This window comes from Lynx canadensis, chromosome D2, assembly GCF_007474595.2.
Source record: "Lynx canadensis isolate LIC74 chromosome D2, mLynCan4.pri.v2, whole genome shotgun sequence".
NCBI lineage: Eukaryota > Metazoa > Chordata > Mammalia > Carnivora > Felidae > Lynx > Lynx canadensis.
The window spans coordinates 18,117,954-18,130,263 of record NC_044313.2 but is presented as its reverse complement, the minus strand read 5'-3'; the positions used below and the strand labels follow the sequence as shown (position 1 = coordinate 18,130,263).

Below are 12,310 nucleotides of genomic sequence, written 5' to 3'. Positions count from 1 at the left end.
CCTTTGTATGCTTCAGAATAGTTGGAAGTCCTATGCTTACTAGAGCCAGTTGCTTAACCTAAAAGCTGAGAGGGCACTGGCTGTACTTTTGGGCGAATCTACACACTCCACTTTGTTACACCCAGCCTCAATAGGAAGGGATATCCTTGACTCTAATTTAGGAACTTAATGCCAAACCTGGTATATTAGTCCGCTTGTGCAACCACAACAAAATATCACAGACTGGGTGGCTTAACAATAGAACTTTATTTTCTCATGGTTCTGGAGGCTGAAAGTCCAAGATCAAGGTGTCAGCATGTTTGGTTTCTACTGAGGCTTCTCTTCTTGGCTTGCAGATGGCTGCCTTCAAAATGAGTCCTCACGTGGCCTCTTCTGTTATCCTTGGTGCCTCTTCCTCTTCTTATAAGGACACCAGTCATATTGGATCAGAGTTCCACCCTTAGGACCTTATTTATTACCTCTTGAAAGGCCCTATCTTCCAAAGCAGTCACATTGGGTGTTAGGGTTTCAGCATGATTTTCAGGGGGGTTGGGGGTGGACACAACTCAGTCCGTAACACCTAGACTGACATTTAAGGCCCACCACTCGCAGATGCTGACCCACCTTTCCAATTCATTTTGTATTAACCTTCACGCTTCTTGATGTATATACAGTGATGTTGTGCTATCCTTTGTTCATCCACTTCCTTCTTCCCTGAATGCCTGCTCTGCCTCCACCTCCATAGTCAAATCTTACCAGTCCTTCAAAGCCCTGCCCCATTTCCATCACTTTCCCCAAAGTAGTCCCAGATGGCCTTTACCCCACCCCAAAAGTGATCCCTCCTTCCTTTAAATTCCTTAAAACGAATGCTTTCTGTACCTCTTATGGATAGAACTTACTGCACTTCCACCTTTGGATTTTGGTCCTTTGTGTAGTAGTCGTCTCTATGCCTAGCTTATCTCCTTTATTTAGCTGTACTCTACAGCATTAGCAATGGAAGTCTCTAGGGCCCCACGTGATTTCTTTTAACACGAAGGCCTCAAACAAGCATTTGTGGGCTGAATGACTGAAGTAATACTCTTCCCTTTCAAAGCATTCTCTAGTTCTTACTGGAGCTTTTCTCCATACAGTGGATCATCTCTGAGTTGGCTTGTTACACATACTCCATGGTAGCCGTCCCCCTGTATGATACCTTGGGAGCAGACGCCATCATATACATTGTCAACAAGGGTAAAGCTTTGCTATTAAATTATAACTTGATTCTGTGTTCATGCTGAGTGATTCCTCAATATCTGCTTTGGTTAACAGACTTGGAATGCTATGGCCAGAATTTGCTCAAGTCTTTCCTGTCCTGTAGTACCGAGGATATAATTTACAAGGAAGTTACCAAAAGCACAAGCAGGGATACATACAGATAGAAAGTTCAATAAAATGTTCAAGGTGGCACGGTGTGACAGTATAGTTTAGAGATAAGATGCCTTACTTTGGCCACACTGGATAAAAGGTCATCGAGTGAGTGACTGAGTCATTTAATTGACTAAATCACTATGGAACTTCTGATTTCATTTCCTATCATTGTAAATCCAAGTCAGTACAGTTAGCCAGCATGCACCAATGTCCATGGTGAATTTGTAGAAAAAAATTACCATGGTTAGAGAAATAAGTACAAGCTCAAAGGTCAAGTAACAGCTCTTTCACATATCCAAGATCTTACCTTCTGTCCCAGAACTAGTAGGTTGAGTGAGTAGAACCATTTAAACTATAAACATAATCAGCAGTTGTTGTTTTTTTTTTTTATTTTTACAAACAACTATCACAGCAAATGCTAACATTTAGAATCATAAAATGTTTGTCTGCTAAAATCCCATTTGTCCCTTTTCTCTTCTACTCCCTACTTCCCTCCCCAAAATAAAACACAGTGACAGGACCACACCTAAGTGATCATGTTTGTTGTCTGTATTCTTAAGCAGAAGAATTACATGACTCTAGAAACTGCAAACTGTGTTGGTAGCATGCATGAAAACTATGTGCTTCTGTTTCAATTAAACTCATTTATTATCGATGGAATGCTTCAGGTTTTCTGCATTATAAATCTGATTTGCAGACATAATCTCCTTTGGGTACCCACTAGCTTTGAAATTTTCAAAAATCTCTTCCTGTTGCAAGGCAATCAGGTACCTAGCAGGGCATGAAGGTGACCTCTGGCTCTGTTTCTGCTTCCAGCTAATATCTCTGCGGTGATCTGTGACACTCCCCAAAAGGCATCTCTCCTGATAGAGAATGTGAAGAAGGGCCTCACCCCAGGCCTGAAATTGATCATCCTCATGGATCCCTTTGAGGATGACCTAAAGGAAAGAGGAGAGAAAAATGGAGTTGAGATCTTATTGCTGTTTGATGCTGAGGTATGGGCTTTAAATTCAAATAATAGCTTTAAGAGGAGTAAATGAGACTCATGCCGTGAAGTTTGAGGATTATTTCTCTAAAACAATTCAGAAGCCATGCCAGAGGAGAAGAAAGGTCTGTGGTCAATGGGCACAGTCTTCTAAGTGGAGGATTTATGAATACTGAGGTCAGTGGTAGCTAAGGATGAGGGTCCTGGAGTCAGGTTACAGGGTTCATATTCCAGCTCCACATCTATTAGTCAGGTGACCTTAGGCAAGTTTCTCCACATCTCCCTTTTCCCCTCTGTAAAATAAGGATGAAATAGTCCCTAATTCACAGAGGAGTTGTAAAGTGTTAAATGAGTCAATCTATATAAAGTGTTCAGGACAGCGACTGGTATATAGTGAGCCCTGAAATGTCACTATTCCTATTATTCAGAAAGATTTAGTAATGGTCCTAGATGACTGGACCTCAAGAATACAATGGGAAGTTTGGACATCTGAAATCTGCCCACTTGAGGCTGGTATTCTAGGGAAAGCTTATGTTCTTCCCTGCCTGAATATTGGCTTCTAGGCCTGACCTGGGTTAGAGCATTGCTTTGATTCCCACAGAAAAGGGAGGTGTTTACATGGAAAAGGAAAGAGAGGGCTGTGTTTGTCATAAGTCTGTCCATCTTAACCAATGACTTCCTTTCTTGGCTTTCTGTTCACGTAGAATCTAGGCAAAGAGAACTTCAGAAAACCTATGGTAAGTTTTCTTCTGCCCAAAATTGAGTCTTGCCATATTCAACTCCCAAAGCTCTTGGTAGATTAATCCTTTGTGCTTCCTCCTCTAGCCCCCTAGACCAAAAGACCTGAGTATCATCTGCTTCACCAGTGGGACCACAGGTCAGTGCCCATGAAGCTGTCCCAGAGGCCTCTGCTCAGCCAAAAACATAGTGTGAGTCACCACTGGTCTGGTAAATATACCCTATCCTTAGGGTCATACAACCTAAGTTTTGAGTATGGATGCCCACATGGAAAAATGTAAGTATAAGCAAGTAAACTTCATGGAACACACGGGGAGGTTTTTCCATGCTATGGACTTCAGGAGCCATACAGATGACATCACAGTCAATTTTCTTCCCCAACCACCACTCTCTCAACTTGACACCACCAGAATGGTTTCAATCAAGGTGACTCAGGGACAGTTCTACACAGATCAGTGTGTGCCCATCCCTACCCCTGAAGCTACTTATCTGTTATAACTCTGAATAGATTTAGATATGGCCCCATGTGCCAGTTTATAATGTGATAGCTAGGAAATATAGTTAGGTCTGAAGTCTTAAACATGAAAAGAGTGCAAGGTTGGGGGGTGGGGGGTCACTTGGAGTTTTATTTTCGACTGTTGCAATGTGAGATTGTGGCTGTACCCTCTGTGGTAGTAGAAGTCTAGCAATGTTGTCAGCAGTAGTGTCTCTGGGTGCATTAATCATTCATAAACGGAGTCCTATACCATTCATAAAAAGACAGAGTGACCAGAGAAGCCCTTGACTCTCTGGAACAGAACCATTTGAATGCAGCTTCTTATTTCACAACCAAAGGCTACCTATTAGTTATTTAAAGAGTCTTTTTTTCCATGTCCTATTTCCTACAGGTGACCCTAAAGGAGCTATGTTGACCCATGAAAATATTGTTGCAAACAGTTCTGCTTTTCTCAAATGTGTGGAGGTCAGTGGTCAATTTAAAAAGAGGTAGTCATTAAAATGTAAATCCGTCATAAGATTTTAATCTTGATGTTAGAGGAGGCAGAGACAAGAAACAAAACAAAACCAAAAGCCACGTTAAAGGCCTGACAATGAATCAGTGTGGACAAATACTGGTGCATCTTTGTCCTGAGGACTGTGCATTTTCCAGCCTTGGTCTCTTAGAATCACTGCATGTATCTACACTCAGTGAAGTTAAGGAGCACCTTAACTTCAGTCATACAGTGCAAAACCTGTGCAACTATGTGTGGCAATCCTGGCATTTCTTTAAAATTAAAGAAAAAATTTTGTTGATATATATTGACGTATTAATTTCAGGTGTACAACGTGATTCCATATATGTATGTACTGCAAAATGGTCCCTGTGATAAATTCCAAGTCCATCAACACACATAGCTACAAATATTTTTTTCTTGTGATGAGAACTTTTCAGATCTACTCACTTAACAACTTCAAATCTGCAACACAGTATTATAACTGTAGTTAATAGGAGCTGCTTTTAAATCTCCTTTAGAATAGAAAGTTAGCACTAATCCAATGGTGTCTCTTTCTTGTTCTGATCTATAGTGTATTTTCAAGCCACCACTGAGGATGTGTCCATTTCCTACCTCCCCTTGGCTCATATGTTTGAGAGGATTGTACAGGTGAGTGACCTATGTTCCTACCACGTATGTGAAAAGGCAGTCTTGATTAGTAGTTCCATGTTTATTTCAAAGGCAGCTACACAACATTTGTGGTCCTTTCTCTAATCGGAAAGAAGCACACAGGGAGCTGGTGCAGTTGAGTCCTAACCCTGGCATTTACACTTCACTTGCTGCAAGCCTTTCTAGTTGTGTCTATGTATGTCCAGCAGAATTAATGGTTGCTCCTGCCTTTACCCAGGGGCCTGTGAGTCCAGTGACGTCATAGCCAGGAGCTTACTATCTGCTCTCAATTCTATTTTGAGATAGGAATATTGTTTCTTCCTTTACATTTATTTTGGTTAGAATTTTTTTAAAAGATCTAGGGTTAGGGGCACCTGGGTGGCTCAGTCAGTTGAGTGTTCGACTTCGGCTCAGGTCGTGATCTCACGGTTTGTGGGGGTGAACCCCGCATCGGGCTCTGTGCTGACAGCTCAGAACCTGGAGCCTGCTTTGGATTCTGTGTGTGTGTGTCTCTCTCTCTCTGCCCCTCCCCCACTCATGCTCTATGTCTCTCTCTCTCTCTCTCTCTCTCAAAAATAAATAAACATTAAAAATTAAAAAAAAAAAAAAAAGACCAGGGTTAGAGAAAGGAAGTTTCCCACAAAGGTGCAGAGAAGAAACATTTGATCCGGGTAGATGTTCAGTTGTGTCAAGGTAGAGCCAGGTAGGATCATATGAATGCCAGAGAGCTGCCTTCTGTCAGTGGACTCCAGGCTTGTCAGGCAATTCTGGGGCTGATTTGAGAATGGAAAATAGTGCTGGCCTTCCCAAAACACATGCAGTAGTATGGATGGAAAATCCCCTCCCTGCTACTCACTTAAATACCTCTTCAACCAGTTTATCTGTTGATGCATGAAATGCCAAATGAGCAATTCAGTTCCTTGGGCTAAAGTATTGGCATCTGATTAATAAAATATGAACTCTAATAAGCATACTTTTTCACATTCTAACACCTCCGACATTGAGATAGTCTTCCAACTGTAGGCATGTTCTGGTTTCAGTGGCAGGGTTTTTCTTAGTGCTACATGATGGACGGTCTCTTACAAAGGACAGTGTCTCGAACTGTCACTCAGAGCTACAGGTGGAATAGGGTGGGCCCTCCATCTCACGGTCTGTCTTCCCTGTCCTGCCACCTCAGTAGAAATGAGTTTCCAACCTGTCTTGGGCACAGGCTTTCAGAGTTCTGGGTATCTGAAATTTGTGGGGAGGGTGCTGTACAGAGAAAAGTGCCTGTGGATGGCAACCTAGTTCCTCAATTCTGCCCAAGACAGCCCCCCTCCCGCCACCATGAAGTGGGCCTTTGGCTCTGAGCTCTGCTCTTTGGTTTGCTTTTAGACTGTCATGTACTCTTGTGGTGCCAAAGTCGGTTTCTTCCAAGGAGATATTCGGTTGCTTCCTGACGACATGAAAACTCTGAAGCCCACAGTGTTTCCTTCTGTGCCTCGACTACTCAACAGAATCTACGATAAGGTGCCAACCTTGCTTCTGCGGGGCTTGCCCTGGAGATGAAGGAACGGTCTGGGGCTTAGGCCTGACTAAGGTTTTTAGGGACTTTACGTTGCTAAGAAAGCTTTTCCACATACGCCCCCTACTCCGCATGAGCATCCACCTAATAGCCACATTCACAAATGCAACTGTGAAAAACCACAATAAATGAAACTCCTTTCATGTGGATAAGATCGTTTGGACCAGATCCGGAGAAAGAGCTCAAGTCAGGGACTTAGGGAAGCCCCTCAAAATTAAGCTGACTTATGAGGAGTTGTTACTCTGGTTTCATAATGCCTACAGGCTCTTGAGTTTCTTGCTGAGGTACCAGGCCATGGGCAAATTTCATATGCATTCCACTATCTAATCCTTGCAAAAACACAGGAAATCCCATCCACACTTACTATTTCCAACTTCCAGCTGAGGAGACTGAGCCTTGGGGCGAGGAGAGGAGGAAGAAAGAAAAGAAAAAAAAAAAAACCTGCCAGAATCCTAACCAATAAGGGTTTGGGCCAGAATCAAACTGTCACATAGTAGTTAGTTGTCATTGATCGCTGCTCTATTTTTCATTAGACTTTACAACACGGTGATTTTTCTAATTCAATTTAATCATTTCTCCTGCATTCATCAGCTGAGATTCTTCTAGAAAGATGTGACAAGTGTTCTTTCCCTTTATTTATCAGTCTTTAGAATAATGAATTGGTGCCCCCAGAGATCTTCAGAAATGACCAAGATTTTTCATTTGTAATATTCTGAACTCGTGATTTGCATAGTTGTATGCTTAATCCATTTCAGTCATTCTTTCTGATGTTCAAATTGTCCCACCATCGAAGTTGGGAGCCCAATCAAGTTCTTCATGTGTCCTTTGACATAACTCCCCCATAACATGTCCCAAGCTTATCTTTTGTGTTTCTCACCCAAGTCTTGGATGTCTAGCTTTTCCAGGGAGTCCTTGGAACTGGATTTGAACCCAGGCAATATAGTAATAGAGTCCACGCTCTTAATCAGATATTTGATCATCTCACAATTCCATAGACATGGGATCCCGAGGAAATACACATGGCCACTCTGCACATGCTTTGGACTCCACCCTGAGATTCTAGCATTCCCCTTCACACTTGTGAATCTCAGTACTATCTTGGGGCTTTGGTGATAGGGCAGGCAGCATTCTAGCACACAGATGACCCCTGAATATTGAAAGTGCTAGTTTTAACAGAATTGTTAACAACCCTAACAGCTGTCGGCATGCTACGGAATTATTAGATTTGGCGGCTGTATGGTTTGGTTCATGTTATTAGACATTTTGACTTTTGATAGTTTTTTTAATGATATGTTAATACTAAACACACAGCTTACTCTACAACTTATTTTAAAAATGAAGGGCTTTATTACTGTGACTACAAATTCCAGCCTCTGTCAGTGATATATTAGGAGGAAGTTGCCTTGTGAATGATGAAGATAAATCTCTTAAGGTTGAAAGAGGTATCAGGAATGACAGGATGCTGGCAACATTTGAGCGTAGATCTCGGAGAGAGTTGGTTAGATATTGACAAAATGATGGTACAGGCATAAGTAGATGCCTAGAACCTAGAGCACAGTTGGCATTAGGGGCTAAGGATGAATAGCTCAATTTAGCTAAAGGCTTAGAAATGGAAGTGTAAATATGGAAGATGGCTAGAGAGTTCTTTTCCAATTTTGAACTGGAAAAGAACTTTGATTTCCTTGAATCTGACTTCTGGTAGGATGGAGTCCTGAAAGCCAGAATATGGGGTTCAGGATTTCATTTTGGAAGTAAGGGATTTCTTTGAGTTGTACTTGAAGCTCTCCTTTGGCAGGTACATGGTTTATAGATTAGTCACAGTGAGGCAAGAGTAAGGGAGTCTAGGGAAATAATGAGCTGGCAAAATGGTGCCATAATTAAGTCCAAAGGGAATAAATAAATAGAAAAATCTGTTGGGTTTTGTATGGTGTGGTTAAACAAACTTTAGTTACAGAGAAGAGTGGTATTTTTCCATATTTAATGTATATAAGCATTATAGGGCAAGGGGAGGGAGAGATAGGAGGGAGAGATTCCTAGGCCTTTCTTTGATCTATTAAATCAAAGCCCTAAAGGTGTTGCCCATTGAGCTGTTTTTTATCTAGTACCCCCAGGTGATTTGGTAGGCAGATGTTGACAACATTTTGAGGACACGCTTATTTCAGCTGTCAAAGTTGTTTGCCAAGGACAAGGAATCTGGAGGAGCTGGAATTCTGTACCTATACACTCAGTGCACTTATTTCTTAGTGTGGCCCTAATTCTCTGGAATCATTATTTAGCAATGCAGTTCATGACATGAAAGTCACTTCTGTATGAAGCAAGAAGGCACTATCTTTTGCTCACTGGTGAATGGCTTTGGTGAGTATCTCCAGTAGGTTTCCAACTAAGAGGAACTATCATTTTCCAGGTACACAATGAAGCCAAGACACCCTTGAAGAAGTTCTTGTTGAACCTGGCTGTTTCCTGTAAATTCAGTGAAGTAAAAAAGGGTATCATCAGGCGTGACAGTTTCTGGGACAAGCTCATCTTTGGAAAGATCCAGGTAGGTTGGTTGGGTATAGGACAGAGCCAGGCAAATATCTGGGCTTCCTGCTAGCTTATCATACTTTGCTTTTTCTCTGATGGCTGAGTGTCTCTTTAATGGGATATCCTTTTACACTTACTGGGTTTACTCCCCTTTTGAGGTGAGGTCTCTCTGGGACAACTTTGTCATTAAAGGAAATTGGTCAAAAAGTAGAAAATGGATTTTCTTAAGTTTGGCACACAGTCTTATTCTCTTGGGTGGTCTGTTGAGATATAAGTAATGTGAAGCATCTGGGAATATAAATCATCTGAGGAAATTTTTAAAAACTTGCAAGTCTAGTCTCAGCTAGGATGTAAGTGACAATAAAAGCTAACATTTAAGTGCTTTTCCTCAATGGCATGCCCTAGTGTAAGTGCTTTGTAAATTAACTAGTTTAACTCTTATAAAAACACTGGGTAGGCTGTTACTCATTTTGCAGTGGAAGAACTGAAGCCAAGGGCATAGGTTTCAGCAGCTCTTTTGTTTCTCCTGAACAGGACAGCCTTGGCGGGAGGGTTAGCATCATGGTCACTGGAGCTGCCCCCATCTCCAGCCCAGTTTTGATGTTCCTCGGGCGGCAATAGGATGTCCGGTAAGCCAAGCACCTTCTTTGAAAATAGCCTATTTCACTTGTGCACACAAAAAGCTCACTCTTTTAAAAAACGAAAACGCAACTGAAAAGCACCAAAGAGAGTGTCACCAAAAATCTCAAAGTCAAGAGAAAATAGCCTTCTCTTTATGCATCTGTATACATACATACGTACCTTTACATAAACTGGCATCAGTTTTAAAATACTTGTTAAACAGTGCCCCATCAACATGGTCCTGGTCAAATAAAGACCAGCATCATTTTAATGGTTATTAGTTTATTGGATGTACCTAAGTAACTAGTCTCCTATGGATGGGCAGTTAAGTCGCTATTTTTCACTGTTATAATCAATGAAGTGATAAGGATACTTGTGTATCCTTTAGTATTGATGCAAATACCAATTTAGGGTATTAAATGCCTGGAAGTAGGGACTACTGGGTCAAAATATATGTTTTTTTTTTTTCCCCACATGTGAATGTAGATTATCACACTTCCCTCCAGAAAGATCTTGTCTTTTTATACAGTCCTGTAAATAATGCACGAGATCTTATTTCCCCCACATTCTTGCCATTGTCAGGCTTTCCCAGTCATTTAAAGCTTAGCCAAGCAGATGTGTGAAAAGTCTCACTGCAGTTCTATTCTTTCATTAACACTGAACATCTTTTCTATCACTTAATGGCACTTGTATTTCTTTCAGGAAGTACTCTATTATTTCTCTTAGAAAAATGGCCAATGGATAATAAAGTTCTCTTTCACATTGCTTCTAAGAGTTCATATAGTAGTATTTGTTTTTTTGTGAATGTTTTTCCTAGTCTCATCTTTTTGCCTTGTGTATTGCTATATGAAAGTTTCAAATGTTTACATAATCAAACTGATTCATCTTTTCTATTTGTGGTTTTTGAATTGCTTAGATAGGACTTCCTAACTCCAGTATTTCATAAGACTGCTTTCATTCCTATTTTCTGATAATCTCATCGTTTTACTTTTTCCTAATTAAGCCTGTGTTCCATCTGGAACTTAGTACAAGTGCTTGGGTGTAGACATTCTCTCTCTCTCTTTTCCCCCAAATAGCTAATTAGTTCATCCATCTGACCAACATTCATGGCACGAATGAAACATTGTGTCCTCATAGTGTCCCCTTCTGTATATAACCACCATCAAAAATGATTCTAATTGATGGCCAAGGCTAGAGGTCATCTACTCTTTCAAATTAGCACCCTCTTGGCCATTCTTAATGACTTCATTTCCCTCAGCCCCTAAAACCAACAGATACGTAGGTCCTATTGTCACACCTTCCTGGAAATGCCCTCTTCTCCATCTCTACAAAGTCTGCCTATCACAGGCCCCCTCACTGCCCCCTCCCACCCCACCCCAGTGCAGTAGCTTATGTGCTTGTTTGCCCCCGACCAGCAGATTGAAGGTGTAGGACACCAAGTATCTTCCAAGCCTCAGAGACCTTGCCTTCCTCATCTTTCCACAGGGTATTGCCACCTCATGCTTTCTCTTGAGTAAGTCTCAAACCCTTCTTTGGTTTCCCCAGGTGTTTGAAGCTTATGGCCAAACAGAATGTTCCTGGCTGTACATTTATTACTGGAGACTGGACATCAGGTAGGTTCTCCATCTACTGGGTGGGATATGCAGTTGTTGGCAGGAGGGTTCTAAAGGAACTAGGGCTTGAGTTAGATAACCTCAGTGCTTTGGACAAATGTGGCAAATGCCAAACTCAAGTTTCAGTCCAGACCTTTCTATCTTGGCTATCCAGCATTGGCACTGGATGACTTTTCAGTTTTCTTGTTTTAGAGTCAATCCATAAATAGTCAGAAACATTCCTGGACATTATCACTGTTTCATGGTTTCCCAGCTGATTCAAGGTGGTGTTTTCTAGGCCACGTCGGAGTCCCCCTGGCTTGCAATCATGTGAAGCTAGAAGATGTGCCTGACATGAACTACTTTTCAGTGAACAGTGAAGGAGAGGTGGGTAGGTTGTGCTCTGTAGTCATGCCCAGACATCCATAGTAAATCTGTTTATGTCAAAAAGAGCACACAACTGTGAGGAGGAGGAGACTTGGGTTGACTTAGATCTTGACCAAGGAAATGGACATCTCTGAGTCTCACTTTCCTATCCCCTACAACAGGGAGTAAAATTTGGTGGTCTTCACGCTGTAGTGGAAACCATCAAATGATTGGAGGTGGGAGCAGGCGTTTTGTGAAGTGCCTCTGCTGGGAGTTGCAGCCTTTCCCACTGTTACCAGCTTGTGCTGTCTTATGTGCAGATCTGCATCAAGGGCATCAATGTATTCCAAGGATACCTGAAGGACCCTGAGAAGACCAAGGAGGTTCTGGATGAGGACGGTTGGCTTCACACAGGAGACATTGGTCGTTGGCTCCCGGTGGGTGCTTCTTCAAAATTGCCAGGAGCCTCTGTCGTTGGACTGAAGAGAGAAACGCTTATAAGCAAGACAGGCAGAGATATGAGTAGATTAATCAGCTGAGGCAGGTTAGAGGAGTTATGTCTGAATCCTACCCGGCTTGTGGCATCCTCATACTATAAAGAGAAGAAAATACAGTTGGAGAACCTAGGCTGGCAGGTGGGAGATCTGTTGTTCTAGACCCAGCTCTCCCATGGACCAAAAATATAATTCTGAGAAAGTCCCCACACTACCAAAGGCTGAGCCTTATTAGTCACTTCCAGATGATGTCTGTTAGGCTGACTTGATGGCTAATTTCTGGAGTCAACCTCCTTGATGGTTCCATGGTTGGTTCAGTCTATTGTCCTACTTAGAGTGTGATCATGTGGATTGTATTTGCCACTTGCCCAGTTCTACAATTTAAATCCCTAAAACCCTAA

The 12,310-nt window shown here is 41.8% G+C and overlaps 1 protein-coding gene across 1 annotated transcript in view; it reads left to right on the top strand.

Moving 5' to 3' along the window:
• The window catches only part of ACSL5 (acyl-CoA synthetase long chain family member 5), a 40,770-nt gene that overhangs the window by 24,733 nt on the left and 3,727 nt on the right, over positions 1–12,310 (top strand). The window contains 14 exon segments of the mRNA XM_030334892.1: positions 1,110–1,209; positions 2,203–2,381; positions 3,076–3,108; positions 3,197–3,248; positions 3,997–4,074; positions 4,673–4,749; positions 6,124–6,258; positions 8,718–8,852; positions 9,371–9,440; positions 9,443–9,465; positions 11,003–11,034; positions 11,036–11,070; positions 11,348–11,436; positions 11,736–11,852. Of these exon segments, the coding sequence (XP_030190752.1) occupies positions 1,110–1,209; positions 2,203–2,381; positions 3,076–3,108; positions 3,197–3,248; positions 3,997–4,074; positions 4,673–4,749; positions 6,124–6,258; positions 8,718–8,852; positions 9,371–9,440; positions 9,443–9,465; positions 11,003–11,034; positions 11,036–11,070; positions 11,348–11,436; positions 11,736–11,852 (1,155 nt within the window).